At 39.4% G+C, this 17,498-nt stretch overlaps 1 protein-coding gene across 4 annotated transcripts in view; it reads right to left on the bottom strand.

Moving 5' to 3' along the window:
- Positions 1-17,498, bottom strand: part of LOC131592253 (myosin-binding protein C, slow-type-like) — a 69,635-nt gene that overhangs the window by 12,988 nt on the left and 39,149 nt on the right. For all 4 annotated transcript variants that reach the window (XM_058863646.1, XM_058863648.1, XM_058863647.1 and 1 more), the window contains 14 exons: positions 16,131-16,297; positions 14,871-15,003; positions 13,226-13,350; positions 12,409-12,514; positions 11,944-12,110; positions 11,169-11,331; positions 10,319-10,425; positions 9,127-9,260; positions 7,851-8,007; positions 7,222-7,326; positions 6,366-6,554; positions 5,613-5,747; positions 792-959; positions 206-294 (listed from right to left, as the gene is read on the bottom strand). In XM_058863646.1, coding sequence (XP_058719629.1) covers positions 206-294; positions 792-959; positions 5,613-5,747; positions 6,366-6,554; positions 7,222-7,326; positions 7,851-8,007; positions 9,127-9,260; positions 10,319-10,425; positions 11,169-11,331; positions 11,944-12,110; positions 12,409-12,514; positions 13,226-13,350; positions 14,871-15,003; positions 16,131-16,297 — 1,945 coding nt within the window. The remainder of the gene's footprint in view (positions 1-205; positions 295-791; positions 960-5,612; positions 5,748-6,365; positions 6,555-7,221; positions 7,327-7,850; positions 8,008-9,126; positions 9,261-10,318; positions 10,426-11,168; positions 11,332-11,943; positions 12,111-12,408; positions 12,515-13,225; positions 13,351-14,870; positions 15,004-16,130; positions 16,298-17,498) is intronic.

Here is a 17,498-nt window from a genome sequence, read left to right as displayed (position 1 = left end):
CAAATTACCCAATTCATTACTTAGCAGAACATCATTTATTTGAGACATCAAACCAAAAACTTTCAAGCACCTCTGTACTTCAGAGTGCTTCCATGTGTGCTTAAGTTAGCTCACTGGCCAAAGTTACAGAGAAATAAGTTAAAAAGCAGCAGCATCAAAAAAAAAAGTCAGAAAGAATTTTTCTGTCAGTGTTTTTAGTTCTTACCTGGAAAGGAATAACAAGATTCACAGTTTCTCCAACTCTTCGAGTATAGGTTTGTTTTAAGTGTCTTGGTAGACGAATCTTTGGAGGTTCTGAATAAAACAAAAGCTTGTGTTCAGCACTTATCCTCCTTTCTAACCAAGGCAGCACTGGTGTGCATCAGTATAAAACAATACAGTGTGGTCTAAAATTCCCAGAAGCTACTAATGAGTGAGGTGTCTTAAATTTCTTGGTCTCCCAGCGTTGCATTCAGGACACCATTAGCTTTTGTAACACCAAATGCTACAATGGTAGGACTAGGTGGAAAGTTTAGAGCAACTTGAAAAAAGCACCATCAATTCAAGTTCTGTGGGAAAAAAATCCCTGAAAAATTGAGAAATAAAGTCTCAGAAATGAAACATTTAAAACTTTTTAAAAATTGTGAATTTTTTTTAAAGAAGGTTTCATGATTTCTAGCCACCACACGATGGCTTTGTAGGGCCATATCGCCAGTTACCTATAACAAATAAGTATTAGCTTTAAAAAAACCCCAGGTATTAGTATGGAAACCGAGTGTATTTGTGGGTAAGTGTAGGCAGCAGGATCTTACCTATCACTTCCTTGACTAAAATAGGCTGTGGGTGGTACTTGGGCTCACTTTCACCAGCAGCATTCACAGCTTTTACTCTCACAAGGATTTTTGAGCCGGTTGGAAGGCCATTGATGGTAAACTTTGTTTTGTCTGTCAGCTCTGGGTTAGCCACGATCCATTCATCAGCTGGTTTAGGGAAGTGAGGGAAGGAGGACAAATCCAAAGAATAGGGAATTATAAATACATCCACAGCACGGATGAGGAAAATTACAGAAGAGTAATAGATTCGTAAGATTTTAATAAATAATTCTATTTTGTTTTTCTAATTATGTTGGAATGCAATATAGATTCACTTTCATATGTAGGAAGAATGTTTCCAACCCTGAAGAGTTTCTGCTGATTACATATTTTTATATTTATATAGCTTTATATAATTATACAAATATTATTAGAATATGTCTATAATTTAGATGTACCAGAGAGAAAAGTGGTTAGATTTTTTAATTCAGCTAGAATAAAACAAGGGGGACAAAGAATATATTTCCAAAAGCACTCATCATTGCTTTAACAGCTTCCTTGGAGAGAAATGGGTTTTGCAATTAATTTCAACCAGTGCTGAGTTCCCTTAAAAGTATAACTGAGAAATAAGAGAAACACAGAATATTTACACATTGCAATGAAATGCCATCTCTCCTCATGCCTTTAAAAAAAAGGAAGGCTGTGTCAGAATTATTCACATAATTACACCATTCTCAGATTTTAATCCTACCCCCAGGTGGTCACACAAAATTCATAGAGTGATCATAAGAGTACAGTCTTTCAGAACAGCTTCAGCTAAAAACCATACTTTCTTATCCACCCTGTCCTCCCAGCATAGACTGCCCTAACACTGCTGGCACCTGGGCACTGGAGCCAGATTTATGAATTATAAACTAGCAAGTCAGGATCTTCCCACATCATGGAAAGCTAGCACTATAAAATGGGCACAGAGGACAAGAGAATGGTTATGAACTGGAGAGCCCTGCAGACCTAGAGCATAGTGCTGTGGTACGTTTTCATAACTGAGAGCCTTGCTTTTAAGAATTAAGTTTTCCTTCAAGCTTCCAGCAGAAAAGGATTTCTATCAATAACTGTTTCCCAAGTATCTTCCCCTCCCCTTACACCTGTACTACAGAAAAGTCTGTAGACTGTTGCCACTGAAATTTGCTATCAGGAATTTATCTTTACTTTTATGGAAAGAGTTTTTCTTTCATTAAAGAAGACTTATATCCTTTGTGGAATACTGTACCTTCCAGGTTAAAAGGTGGCTCCCCCAATTCCTCAGACAGATCTGTCGATAAACCTTGAGAGAATCCATCTTTAAAATTAATCAGAGACACCCACTTTCACACAGATGGAGCATTTTGTCAGTGGTTAGCAATTCCTGTTAGTAAGTATGCAAAGATAGATGCTGGGCTTTACAGATTTAGAGAACCCATATTTAGGGAGACTGCAGGGAGAAAAGAGATGGAAAGAGGGCATCTAGATCACAGAACAGTTATATGGGATGCCCATAGGAAAGCTAAAGGATGAAAGAAGAGGATATAAAGTCGTATGAGTTTTTTGGGCCCTAGAATAGCCCTAGAAATATGAAAAGAAAGAGACAAAAGGAACATTTGGAAGGGAGAAATGAAACGATATGATGATGAGAGAAAGTGTAGAAGGAGAAGAAAACACATCATAGAAGAGATAAAAAATTCAAAGATACATTCTGAGTAAGAGAGACAGAAAAAAAGAAGTCTTGGAAAAAAACTTAGAGATAACAGAGGAAGAGAACACATTTAGCTGAAGGTAACATAGATAGAAGATTAAAGAAGACCAGACCCATGGATGATGACAGATATGATGTAAACCCTAAGGCTTTATTTCCTGGACAAATTTATCACTGCCTTGGATTTCCTGTAATCCTGGAGCTGGCTATTTTTGGGATTATAAAAATACTGTTCTAGTATCTTTGCATGGTCCTAGATGAGTACACTGGCAAAGATCTCAGCCAACAGAGACTCTCTGAAGTACTTATTTACTGGCTATAAAAACAGATCATCTGCAGGTAACAGCCTGTTACAAGCAGATAAACATATTGTCATGGGGAACACTCAGGCTGTGCTCCCCAGGCTGCCCTAAAAATGCCCCAAAAGAACTGGTCAGCAGCACACTTCACTAGGGACTCCAGTGTCAACAGGATTTGGTCTACTCCACATCTCCACAGCAAGAGGGCCAAAGCTGGGTATTGTAAACTAGGTCTGGGGAATTCTCTGTCTCTCTCTCTGTATATATGTATTCTATATTCATGTTACTCACACCTATGCAATGCTGGATCAGCATACCCATGATGAGACTGCAGTTCAGTAACATGCATGGAGTGGCACATAGTTAAGGACTGCAGGAATCCACCAACTTGGTCAAGTTATGTGGTTCTGACTAAAGGGAAGTACCATTTTTGCAAAGCCAAACCAATGTTTATGATACATTATTCTTCTAATTTATCTTTATATGTACTTTTTGTCCTCCCACTGTCAGCTTATGATTTCTCCGAATGATTGCTACAGTAAGGAAGATTCTGAAACGCCTTCTTGAAAACTACTTCAGTGACAGCAATGAAAGAATGGAGAGTGTAAATACAGAGGAGTTTACAAACAGATAACTAAGAGAAAAAAAGCGGCAGAATGAATATAGACAGTCATAAAAAGTATCTTGAAATTAAAAAGAGTTATTAAACATTACAGAAAAAAAATTAGTTTGAGGCAGAACAGGCACTGAAAGGGCTGAGAAAAAAGAGGCACTAAGATATTGCAAAAAGGAAAAAACAACAGAACAGAGAAAAAAAGATGAATAATCCAACAACATGACTTTTAAAACTGGTATTTTAAAATTAGCATTTTAAAATTGGCATTTTCTGCTTATCTTGCCTCTTCCTAAGCATTTTCGTGACATATATACATAATGTCAATTGTGTATATATAGATGTATATGCATATATAGGAAGCATATATAGATATACATAAACACTCAAAACTATGTAAAATACATTATACCCATTGTATTTTAACTGAGGTGGGTAACAGTAAAATGACAGACTTGGCTGCCATTTTGTTGTATCTTCATATGTTTAAAACCTATCTGGAAAAAAAAAAAGTAAAGAATTTGTTCCATTTAACAGGTATACAGTGTTCTTCTGTCTAACAGCCCTTTAAAAACAGATTTATAAGATTCCTTTTTAAAGCCATACTTTGAATTAACCTGTCTGTATTTCTCATTCTCTATCATCACCTATTTTGGATATCACATACTGTAATGTCAAGCACTTTTAACTTTTCCCTGCCATTCTACCCAAGGTTAAACAAAACATAATATACAGCATACACTGAAGTCCTCACATTGACAGGCCCTTTAATAATCCCCTACACCTGGCCTGTGCATTGAAGCAAAATAAGAACACTGTGTCTTGATGGAAGACTGCATGCTTACTCATTCTGAGCTGTTCCCGCAGCTCCCTCCCAATATCCAAGGAAAACCCTTCCTACCATTCCAGCTGTGTCTGCCTTCAGGTACTCTTCTCCAGGTCTCTGAGCTTCTTGCAGTCCTGTTCCTTAAAGATATTCATCTCAATACTACAAGATGCTGAGTGCTCCTGAGAAAAGCCAGTGGTTCTTCTTCACACCCTCTCCCACTCGCCCGAGAGAGCTGAGTGTACTCTGATGCCGTGGCACCTCACCACGTTTATGACCTACTATTTTCCTGGATTGTCTGAATCGGAAATGTGACAGCATGAATGACAGGTTCTGTCCTCTACCTTTTGTATCCAGGCTATGGACTGCATTTCATTGGAATAAATGCCTTTGTAGGAAAAAGGTGTTCAACCCATCCCTTGATTTACAGCACAGTTAAGAGCAACAGCAGTGGAGCTGAAGATAACTGTGTCCCCTTCATCCACATCCACAACATTGCTGCAGCTGATGTTGTTGGTCCACAGAGGCTGGGTATTGCACATACCACTCCAGGCTGTTTGATACTTACCCAGATGCTGGTGCATTTTACTTTTTGAAAATAGGCTTCATTTGATACCATTTCCAAAGACAATCTGCTGGAAAAACTGTTTCTGCTGCTTGATCACCAAAGACTCTTAGTTGTAAAATATAATTTATATTTCCCTGTTCCTTCTTATTTTACTCTCAAAACTTCTTCCTCCAGTTCTTATATATTTTTGTCTTAGATAGACATAGTTAAAGCTATCCCCAAAACTACACTGAAATGTTGGAGAAATTAAATATCTAGACATGGGCTTTGCATGCCTAGATGACTTCTACAGGAACTATTGGAGAGGTTGTTCTCAGTGCTGGCTGCCAGCACTTGAACTAGCGGGTTAGTAATATATCAACATAGGGATTGCCACACTGAGGACCTCCTGTCCCTAAAACTCATCCAACCTGAACATATTTTGAGCCACACTTGTAGCCATTCATTATTTCCTACACCTTTATCCACCAATGAACTTTGCTGCCCTGACTCATTCAGCATCTGAAAGAGGATAGTTACTAGCACGGTGCTTGGTACACTACAACAGATTATATGGATTTTGATTTGGGTTTCAAATCAAGCGTAAGACATGTTGAACCACACTCAGTGGGTGGCATCTGGAATACAAACCAAAGGAAGCCTGAACAAAACCCTGCTCCTTGGGGTTTTCTGCCTGATTAGTCTCTGCCTGACAGCCAGAACACCTGATACCTGTAGAGAAAAAATGGAGAAAGTCTCACCCACTTTCACTGTGAGTCAGGTACCCCAGGCATTCTCACTTACTTCCTTCAAAGCAGTATTCCACCACGTAGCCATCCAGCCCTGCCGCCCCAATCTGGTCTGGTGGCCTCCACTTCATTGTCACCGACGTGTCGGTCACGCTGTCCACTGCCAGCAGAGTTGGGGGGCTGGTGACAGCTGAAGCAAGCAGGGAGAAGGCAGAACACAGTGTTACAACTGAAGGATTATGGTCTGTGTTCCTCTAGTTTAGTATCACCGGTGACAGGCTATCCTGCCTACCAGGATGACTTTCCATCATCCCTGGCGTGTCTTTCCCACTTAGGGCCACACTAGGAGAAAGCAGCTACCTCATCCCATATCTGCTCACAGCCTGACCCAGAGATAAATTCCTGCTGCTGAGAAGGACAAGCAGCTGTGGCTGGTAGAGCAAAGAAGCTGGGAGCAGTGTATTCTACCTCAGCAGGTATGTTCTGGCAAGAAGGGAGGATGCTGGAGCTGTAACAGCCCCCTCCTTCCTCCTCCTCTGCATTCTGGGGGTGCTGCTGAGCAAGGGGGGGAACCTTTGCTGATCTGAAGAACAAGACACCTCTCTTTTACAGGGACTTGTGGCTGTCAAAGTAGTTTGAAAATCTGTTTCTTTATATGAAAGGCCACTGAGTTAGCCTGTCACTATGTGGATGACAAAGCCTTCTAGCTGTCACACTAATATAAAATGTATACAATTAGATGATTATAACAACATATTAATGGTTATTTTCTAAATGCATACATATCTCTGTGCTCTTGGTTACTTACCTAAAGGAACAAAGGACTTGGAAGGCATACTTGGCTTGGACATGCCAATGGCATTGACAGCAAACACACGGACCTCATAAGCAACACCTTCAATCATTTTCTTTGGCTCAAAAGTTGTTTCCTTACACAGTTCAAAATTCAGCCTCATCCACCTGGAGCTCTGTTTCTTTTTCCTCTCAATGAAGTATCCTTTTGACCAGAAAAGATTTTATCATAGTAAGTGATAGCATAAAGATCAGTAATAAAGGGTCTATTTTTTGACTGCCCAATGACATTTTTTTATCTGGATATGCTTCAATGTCCCCTTCTATCTTCAGAGTGATTTAGGGATAATTTTCCCTATTGCAAGCTATCTGATAGTCATCTGTTTTGTTTTCATTGCCAAGAATTTTTTGGACTTAGAAGACTGCTGTGCTTAGTTCAGAGTGAAAAGGGTCTGGTTCTACCGACCTCTGGGCCCCTCTAACTTTCATCTTGGTTCAGTGTATTAAAACAGTTTCCTCAGTAAATTGTTTATGAAATTCCTTTTAACATTCAAACAGGCTGGTAAAAGTTCGAAGTTCTGTTTTATAAGAGGTTGTCCTTCAAGCAGGGGGATTGATACTGTGATAACATACAAAGCGGAAAATCTCAAAGCATTAGAAAAACAAGTATCTGGTGAAGTCAAAGAGTAGGGAGAACATTCTAGCTACTGGATATTCCCAGTGCCACTTTGCAGGGCCTGAGCTAAACTCTGATCCTGTTGCATCCACTATTTGGCATTTGCTTCTTTTGTCTATATTAGTCACCACCAAAAAAACAAAAGACAAAAAACAAAACCAAAAACAAACCTAAAAAAGAAAAGCAAAGTATGTACCTAAAATGGGTGATCCACCATCATTTGCTGGAGGTTCCCAGGTCATAATACACCAATCTTCACCCACCTCAGTCACATTTGGTGCCTGAGGAGGATCAGGGACATCTGTTGTAAACAAAGCAAATATTACTTTTTTTAAAAAATATTTCTTCTTTTTGCATAGGTTGAAATTAAAAAATGTCAAATAAGAAACAGATCTAAATAGTTTTTGAGGTGCAACAGGATTTCCTAATGAGGAGAGAGAGAAAAATAAAGTTAGTGGATCCTGGATGGTGGTTAGGAATGGATGAATGCCAAGTTCTTCTGCAGGGTCGAGACACTTGAGAGGCTCTCGAGGGCATGTGCTAAGACAGAGCCCACAGCCACAGGGAGAGTGGAGAACCAGGAGGGATAAGGGCAGCCTCAGGCAACCAGAGAAGTCTGGCCCCTGGCAGCAGTGATAATTAACTCCTACTTAAATCCCATCCAAGCTCCCACTCCCTTCAGTAACACCCAGCCTTAGTGCCCTTGCACTAAGGGATCTCCATCCCACGCCTGGCAATGGGGACAAATAGGAAAAGAGGAGTTTCCTGGGACTCTGCCACAGTGATAAAATACATGGCTCATGGGCACTGTTTCACACAACTTACCAACCACTTTAATGTTGATTAGAGCTGTGTCCTCTCCAGCCTCATTCTTCAAAGTGATTCTGAAAGCACCCGAATCGTCCCTCTCGGCTGCATCAATGACCAGGCAGCTGCTGTCTGGGTATGTTTCTGCCCGTATTCTTCCACTATCTGTGACCATCTAGGAACCACAGTGAGCAGAGGGAAAAGTCATACTTTCTGTATTTGAGAATCAATATACTCAAATACCAAAATCCAAAAGTAGTAGAGGTCACTTCAATGAAAACGTGAAAGAAACTGTAAGAAAAATCCCACCAAATCTCAGCATTTTACTCACCTACTCATGAGAAAAATGACAAAATAACTAAAATAAATTAAATATGGTAATGGTTTACTACTCAGTTGAGCCATTGCATCACAAAGGACGAGGCACAAGGCTTCTCCTATGAGCAAGAACACACTTTTGTCAACACCACATGTCATTAATTTGACGGAAAAACAATAGGTGATTCTTCCAAAAGTCAGATCAAAAGTAGGTCATTCACTTTAAAGGTCAGAATGACTGTAATTGTCAGTAGTTTCTCCTCACAGCTTTCAAATGCTGTCACATATTTTGGAGTAGGAGCTCTCCTGGGATAATTCCGTTTGAACAGGACCACAGTGGTGACACTGCAATTAATATTTTAAAAATAGTGATCACACATTTGACTAGATAGGTCTGATGGATGCAGCACTGGTAACATGTCCCAGCTTCCACATATCACCATGAAAATTTAAATGTGAAAAGTGACTCTTTTGGTATTTACATAGCCAGGGATTGATCTAAGCAAAAGTTTTTCATTAAGACACCAGATGTAAGATCCCAATTTCCCAGGCTATTGTTTCGTTTGAGACTTGAACTCCATCAAAATTTATCATTCATTTTCCAAAACCAGACTATATCATGGCTTTCTGATAAAACCTGGCAGCCATTCTGTGCATCAAATGTATAGAAGAAGTAGCCATTTCGTAAATTTTCATGACTTTTCTTCTGCATCCCATATATCCTTCTCCTCTACTATTTTTTATAGTAAACCCATATTTTTTTTTTCCTTATTAATTTCCTTTAAAAGACCCAAAAGATGCTAAATAATATTTATCTGTTTTATTCTTCTTTTTTGTGCAAGGAGCATTTTTAAATACAGGGCATCTCCCCCTTATTTTCTGCCATTAAAATCAATGTCTTCAAAAGGCTAAAGATTATTTTTGGAAGGAAAAGCCTCCTTGTTACACTGAAGTAACAACTACAATGACAATGTACCTTGTCCCCTCTACTCCAAAATACTTTTGGAGTTGGTTCACCAGTGATGGGGATCTCAAGTCGTAGTTTGTTTCCTGCCACTACTGTCACAGTGTTGTTTTCCCCAAGACCATCCAGGTGAAGTTTAGGAGGATCTGAAAAAGGAGAGAGATTGCCCAAGTTTGACATATAGCTGCTGCTCTGAGAGTTCAGTGACCTGGCACATGTCTGCAACACACAGAAACATGCTCTGTGTTTTATTTTCTTGGTATTTTTAAGCAACTGGGTTTTGTTTTGAAGAAAATTTGTGAAGAAAAATATATTTAAGAAAAGAGTTGCTTCATGAAAAAGAAATCATGGCACCATAGACATTTTGGAATAATAAGACCATATGAAAAAACCCACAGCTGTTTCTCTGAGGCAGAATTATGTATATTCAGGTAATTTCTGAGAGCATTTTCCTCTAAGTGGCTCTAGAGAATTTCAGTTGTGGGTTCTAGTACCGCTTCCCTTTTCCTTTTTCCTATATCTCACCAATATTTTTTCTAATATAGATACCCCACATGTCTCTGGTTCAATTAAAAAACATGTTTTCTAAAACTTTGGTCATTTATATTGCTCTGCTTTCCACTTCCAAGTGGCTGGTTGCAGTTAGAAGCTGGTGAGGTATTGCTTTGGGAAGAGTCAATGCGCTGTTTTATTTTTGTTTGAAGGACTGGGATCACTAACAAGCCTTCTGCTTTGCTGAATGAATCAAAGCTGGGCAGAACAATTTCCCCATCTAGATAGCATTTAATGTTTTTTAGTGAATAGGTAAATATGTGCTTATTCTACTACTCTTAACAAACTAAATAATATTTTGCAATGTTAGCAAGTCTGTTCTTAAAGATAGCAGTGTATATCTGAGAAGTGGATAGAAACAGCAAGTGTTTTACACCAGCTCTTCACAGTGGTTTAGGTTTAAGAACTCAGCCTCAAGAAGCCTCCCCCAGGAGCTCCCCCCAGCTCACAAACTACGAGCAGGTCCTGAGCACAGGCAAAGGACTCTCCCAGCAGCTGAACTGCACTTTGCCAAAGCTGCAGGTCTGTGTTCTCGGGCAAATTCCTGCTCAGAGGGTGCAAAGTGGTTGTAATCAGGGGTATTTCAGGCTGCTTTTAATTCCCAAAGGTCACAGAAAGGTGTTCTGTACAGGTCACTGTGCGGTATACTTACCTACAATATGAACTTTGCATGGAATATTAATGTTGTAGGCATCTGGCACAAACATGTATTCACCCTCATCATCAACAGCAGAAACTGGTATAACAAATCTGTGGATTCTGTGAAAGAATTGAAAAAGAAATTGATGTAAATTATTTTTGAAGACTGCCTGGAGATATAAGGAAAAATTTGTGAAAATTTTGTGTGTAATATTAGTGACTAAAATATCCTTTGCTGGTTGCCTAGTGGTATTTTAGGCGATTAAATACTGTGTGCTTTGTACAAAATATTATTGAGACCACCAAATAATGTGACCAATTTTAATATTGGTTGTTTGAACATAGAACAAGAAAAATACAGGAGTGTAATCTCTCTTACACAGAGAATCTATGATGCTGCCATTCAATTGCAATTTGGCTGCTCAAGAAACAATCTGTAGGTGATCCCATTGTGGGAATATTCTGACTTTTGTTGCACTATCTTTGTGAGTTGATACAAACAGGAGCTATGAGAAAAAGAGGCATATAAAGAAAAGGGAAAAAGAACTGTACATTTTTAATAGTGTTCAATAATAATTTTTTTTTTCTGCTTAATATCCCACACCAACAACAACAGCAATGGCAAGAAAAATCAATAGCTTGAACTTAGGTGGATTGAGGATTTGATTATTGTCCTTCACAGTCAAAATACACAAGATTAAAGGAAGTAAGGAGTCATGGCTTTTAAAATGACAGAAATAAATGTCTTCCGGGACAGAGGTTATGCTTGATTAGCAGATAATTTTTAGTGAAGTAGCTCCCATACTGGCACATCTCCACAGTGTCATTCCACCTAAAGCCAAGCCAATACATAACAGGCTTACCTTCCTTTGTGGTAAAGCTTTACACGGTCACTAGCTTCAATCAGCTGCCCATTTTTGTACCATTTCCCTTCCACATTCTCAGATATCTCACACTTCAAGTGGATTTCCTGTCCCAGCCTCACAGTCTGGTCTTCTAGTGCAAGTGATATCTTCAGTGGTCTCACTTAGGAACACAGAAGCAGATACATTAAAGAAAGATGATGGAGCTCAGTAGCCATAATTTCCAACTTGATAATAAAACAGCATGAATTGGCCAGGGTGACAATTTGTACAAAATAGCGAAGACCAGCGTGAATATTAAAAATAAAAATGTACATTTATGCATAATACAAGATAACTTCAGAGGATAGATCAGATACATTTTGTTTAAAAACACAAGCACTTTCAATAGATATTGCACGCACAAAGCTGATAGGGCTACACAGTCATGTGCTTGTGCCTAGGTTTGGCTTTCCTGTGAAAACCTGAAAAGACTGAAGAAAAGCAGATACTTCCCTTGAAAATTCACTTTGTTGACCTATTGTACCTTTGGATGGATCACTTTGTTTTCCATCTTTATGGAGTGACAGGAAGTTAACAAGCAGAACTAGTTCATGGCCTGCTACTGGAAATAGTGTCTAAAGGGAAGTCACTGTTCTGGAGATTCACAGCAAAAAAATTGGTAGGGAAGTTAAGTTTCCTTTTCAACCCCCAGGGAAAGGCAAGAAATTTGTTCATTTCTGTATGCCAGCACACTGTGACGTATGAACTCGAGAGCAAGGTGGATGATACTCACAGTCGACCGCAAGCTTGGCTTCTGATTGCCCTCCAGTTGTCATTACTGAGTAAGTTGCAGTGTCATTTTTGGCAGCTTCCTCTATGATCAAAGTGTGTTTTTTACCCTCAACCTTAATTCGATACCGAGATTTAGGATCGTCGGAAAGTTCTACGCCATTTCTAAACCTAATGGAAAACAAAGAATTTTTATTTTTTCCAAAGGAAGTCCTGTGCAAGTAAGACTTCCATAAACTGAAACTCCCAGAGAAGGAGAAGGGTTTACAAGACTATAAGGCACTAGAAAAACTCATCCATGAATGTATTAGGGTATTTTTGGTGTTGCTACTTTTTTGAATAAAGTTTAATTAAGATTTTCTTAACAATTTTCAGGTTTACTGGAGTGGGAAAAGCTGCCTGCATTTTTGCCCACAATTAAAAGCTTCTGGATTTTATTTTCATGGGAGCAGTTCAAGGTGTGTCGTACCATTTCACGTTTGCATCATCCTCAGACACTTCACAGCTCAGTTCTACTCGTTCACCAACATAGGTGCTGGTATCCTCCAGGCCTTTGGTCACCAAAATCGGAGGATCTTTGGAAAGAAAGAATTAGAGATTTACAATCTGAGAGGGAAAACCAAGTGAAAGAGGTTTTCTAAATCATGCTGTAGAAGGGAATATTGCTTTCATATTCTAATATGAGTATCAGTGCAGTCTTTTCTGCCCTAAATCTGAAAATTTGTTGCTCTTTAGAATGCTAGTAGGAAATTTGCTCAATAAAAGTAACATTTCTTCATATTAATACCTGTTTTGCTTTGATAATCAACACAGTGGGAGCAAAGAGAGTAAAGATGTGGCCTCCCATTCATAACTGTTGATAGAGTCTTCCCTCAAATCAGTGCAAATGGAATGAAAACTGGCTTCTAGAAAGTCTGATCTGAGGGCACTTGGACAATATCAGAGTCCTCAGGTACCAAGTGTTGTGTTGGGGAAGCCAGTGCTATGACACACAGGTCCCCAAAGTGGCTTAAAATTTTGAAGGGCACCACAGCCTCACTAGATCCCAAAGCACAGTATCATGTCAACTATATCCCCATTTCAGGGTTTTCACTAAGCTGCTAAATGCAGGATGAGGAAAAAAAAAAAAAATGGCCAGGGATCACAGAAATACCAAATAATCCTAACAGCTGCTAATACAAATTCAAAAATATACCAAACCAGATCCTCCCTGTTCATCTTCGTTGTAGCCAAAGAAGCCACATAAATTTAGGGCAGGTGAAACAGCATCAAGCTGACATAGTTACCTCTCACAAACAGTTCTGTGGAGCATTTCTCATCACCAGCTGTTACGTAATAGCGAGCATCATCTGTCATCGTACAGTTATTGATGAATAAAATTCGCTGGTTTCCTTTGTGCTCAAAAATGTATCTGGACAAGAATGCAGCAAAGACACATTAGCACAACTTCTGGACCCCTTTTGTTTTATGTAGAAAGTGGTGTAGGGATTTTTAGAGGCAAAAAACTCCGGGCTTTACACAGTACTGGGAAAATTATCATTGGAAGCAATTTCCAAGTTTCAACAGAGCTGTCATAGACTTCTAACAAAAAAAGAACTGTGGTGTAGATTGACAATGAGTTGCTTCTGGCTTGTTCCAAGATCCCAGGTCTGGGTGATATGAAAAAAATAAATTAAAAAAAGAAAAAGAAGCTGGAGTCGAATGATGGCAAATAAAATGGAGTCTGAAACTCTAGATGAGTAAAGCTGAAAATAACCAGTAAGAGGACACCATCACTCATTCCAACATTTTTGTGAGGTGTAATAATAGCCAAAGTTAAGAAGTTGATATTATTGGTTGGCCAGATGGCACAAGATATCAGTAATGGGATATGGGGTTTTGGTAATGGGATATGGTGCCTTTCACCTTTATGTCACCAGTTTAGGTCTGCTCCAGGTTTGTAATGACCAAAGCTTGTTAGCATCTGACAGCTGCTCCAGCAGCCTGGTAGAAATGCACTGAAGCCCTCAATCCAGCCCCTCCTGCTAGAGAGGAATCCATAGAGCTGTCTGCAATGCCAGATATAGAGGCTAAAGAAAAGGTACTCTATTATCCATTTTTCTGTCAATCATGAATTTTAACCAAAATCCTTTATCGATTTGAACAGAATGAAGGGAATCTGCCTCATTTCTGCAAGAGGCCTTTTGTTAATCACTGATTTTTTAAACTGGTCAGAAGAAAAATTTTCTAGGATTTTGTGCTGCTGAGAAACATTTGAGGAACATTACATTTTTAAGCACACCTTCCCCAGGTGTGTCCGACTGCGGAATGGGGTCTTCTGCACGGGGGTACAAGAGCTGGTTGTGCCCACAAGAAGGACTGGGCTCAACTTCCAGGCATTGCTCTACATGTGCTCAAATGTCTGCACCTGCACTTCTTTTAGGAAAAGCCAGAGAATAAACCAATATGCAGGTGCACTAGACATGCTGTTCATGACTGGTGGTGAGGTTGTTAACTTCAGAGTGTTAACACAGTAGTGGAAGATGGGAAAAACCCTTTTCTTGGTTGGTTTATGAGCCAGGTGGTCAAGTGTATGATGTCAACATCTCTGCTCTTAGCACACAATTACTATAGAAAGATACAGACACAGGACCAAGGACAAGTGGTTTATATACTGGCAGTGCTTCCTGATTTTTGAAAAACTACTGAGTAGGACATTGTGCTACTTTTTTTGAGAATCTCTAAGACTTTTGTCTTGAGACAAAGGAGACAACCTATATCCCATTTAGCCTACAGTGGACTTTTCTGGGTCCTGAGCATACTCTCCACATCTAATGAAATTCAGAAATTAAATTGGTGCAACTTGAGCAAAGAGAGAGATCCATGCAGCGCACTTGTCAAGGGAGTACATGTGTGTTGATTTTATTGCTTATATATGCTAAGATCACTTACTTTGCACTTGGTCGTATTTCTTGGCCATTTTTATACCACTTGAGCTCCACTGTTGGATCTGCCAGCTCCACCATGAACCTTACTTTACCTCCTTTGTCCACCTGGTATGCAGGATCAAGGCCTTTGGCAAAAGCTGTTGTGGAAGTCAAGCGTCATTTTAACATGAGATCAAAAAACAAGAACATGGATTCTGAAATGACATTGCATAAATCTCATCAAAGCTGTCAGAATATATGCACACAAAGTTATGCATATTCTCACACTGGTCTGCATGGAATAATCTAGAAACACTAGAAGCACAGAGCTGTACAGATCTGGTTATCCTGACCAAGTTCTAGCTGATATCTCTTCAAGGCTTTGCAGCGCAAATAGGACTGGGTAGGTGCATCAAATGAAACACATAAATAAAAAATAATGTATAGTACCATAACATATATTATGATGGGAGGTAATGGATGAGGAGAGAAGGTGTACCAGGCAGCTGGACTGCAACTGGATTTGAGGAGGACTTCACCTACAGAGAAGGGATGCTTCCAGGAAACCAGTGGCACAGCAAATGCATATACTGCATTCTGTTCTGAAATGCTGTCCAGAAACAGGCAGATGTCACAAGAGTGTAATGGGCAGTGTGCTGTATTTATATGTATGTGCAAACATATTCTGTGGCATAGACATGTATTTTATACACACACACACACACACACACACACACACACACACACACACACACACACACACACATTATATATATATATTTCTGTATGTAATCGGAACTTCTCATACTGTTCAGCAGGGTAGATGGGGAAAGACAGGCCTGAATGTCCTGACCCAGTGCAGGGTGGAGGGTCTGTAGTACAGCTGGGATTTCTGAGCAATGGAGATTAAGTGCAAAACAAGATTATGAAGAGCAAAGACTGTATGTGTTTGGAGCGACCTCTGTTTAGAGGAGAAGATATTGATGGTAACACAAGGTCTAATTTCTGAATTGTTTGATTAGGTAACACCTTTCCACACACCTGGGGGACATTGTTCCAGATGGAACCAGTATTGTCTGAAGGGGAGGGATGCTTTAGGTAAGCACTGAGTTGGATAAGGTGTTTACACTTCCACCATGAACCAAAGCTGCCTTCTGAATAACTCCTTGCAGGAATGAGCTGTGGTGTGAAAGTTCCCTTGTGTGGAAGTGAGGCACGTTTGGGTTTTTAAGGTGAACCATTGTGTGTGACTAACGAGCTCAGGAATATTCTAGCACAGCCATACCTGCACTCTTCTTCACTTCCCTGCGCATGCGCTTCAGCCGCTTCAACATCCCCCTCAGGTCGGTGATGCCGTACTGGAAAGCAATCTTCTCGTACTCGCTGGGATTCGCGTTCTTCAGGAGATCCCACACGTCCACCTCAGGCTCTTCCTCTTGCTGTTTAACCTCCCTGATGTTAGCAAAGCAAAATTACGGGAGAAGAGTTAGTGAGGCTCTATCACACCATAAAAAATAGGCGAAGCTGAATCACGGTGAGGCTAGAAATGCTTTGACCAAAATTTGAAGGCTGCCATCGTATTTTTTTATTTCACTCAGAATGAGTGGAGTAGCTCAGAATGATACTCACATCTTGCTTTACTCTTCTTCAAGGCAGAATTTGAATGCAAGTTTTAATTTGTCCTTTTCTGATACAATCAATTATGAGAATTTTTATGTTGCTTCAATGCTTAAAAAAAAATACAGTTTGAAAATGTAATAGTATAAAGTCTAATCCCACTTAAATCAGTTTTATTTGCTATAACTTGAGTGGAATCAATCACAATTTATGATGGCACCACTGAATCTCATTTGTACCTTTCAAAATTAAATAAAAATATTTTCAAGCCCTGAGTCCCTGTAACTGCTACTGGGGGTGACATTGGACATTGGAATACAGGGGAATCTGTGTCTGTTTATAGTTATACCAGTGTTTCTCAGCATTACTTAAAGTTGTCAAATGAATAGGAACTGGAGATTTCCACACCAGCTTAGACTTGAAGGATGGATCTGTTCACTTCCATGTGTATCTCAGTCTTAAGAGCAGGAAATGTTTTCAGAGGCCTGTGTGAGGAATCACCTTTACAAAGAAGTTTCAATACTGTATTTATTATCTGTAACTCCAGGCTAAGACAACCAATAAAGAGAAGTATAATTATTTTCACAATGGCAGGCATTAAATGATAGAACAATGGAAGCATCCTAAAAGAAATTATAATTTTTCAGATTGACAATTTAACTCAAAAAAGTGAACTGCTAGAACAATACTGGAATTGAAGAAGAAATCTAAATTTCTCTTCCTGTAAATTATTTGGATCAGACCAGGATCATTCTAATTTGATCTAGCTTGTCTAACAAAATCAGTACTTTCGAGAAATAAAAAAAATACCAAGCTTTGCAGCGAGGCACTGTTTAGAACTGAGCTTTATGGATTCTAAAAGAGGATTTCCTTTGACATGTACAGAAATAGCGCTGAAGATCCCTGAAAATCTCTGCATGGTTGAATGAGGAAGCACAGAAACCAAATTGCTGTTCAGTCCAGGATGTTTATTAAATTTTCATAATGTGTCTGTTATTTTAAAAAGTAAGACAGGTTCTCCCTGAGTAGTCTTTCA

Source organism: Poecile atricapillus, chromosome W, assembly GCF_030490865.1.
Source record: "Poecile atricapillus isolate bPoeAtr1 chromosome W, bPoeAtr1.hap1, whole genome shotgun sequence".
NCBI classification, from domain to species: domain Eukaryota; kingdom Metazoa; phylum Chordata; class Aves; order Passeriformes; family Paridae; genus Poecile; species Poecile atricapillus.
Note: the sequence above shows the minus strand (reverse complement) of the source record. Positions and strands in the feature narration are given on the sequence as shown.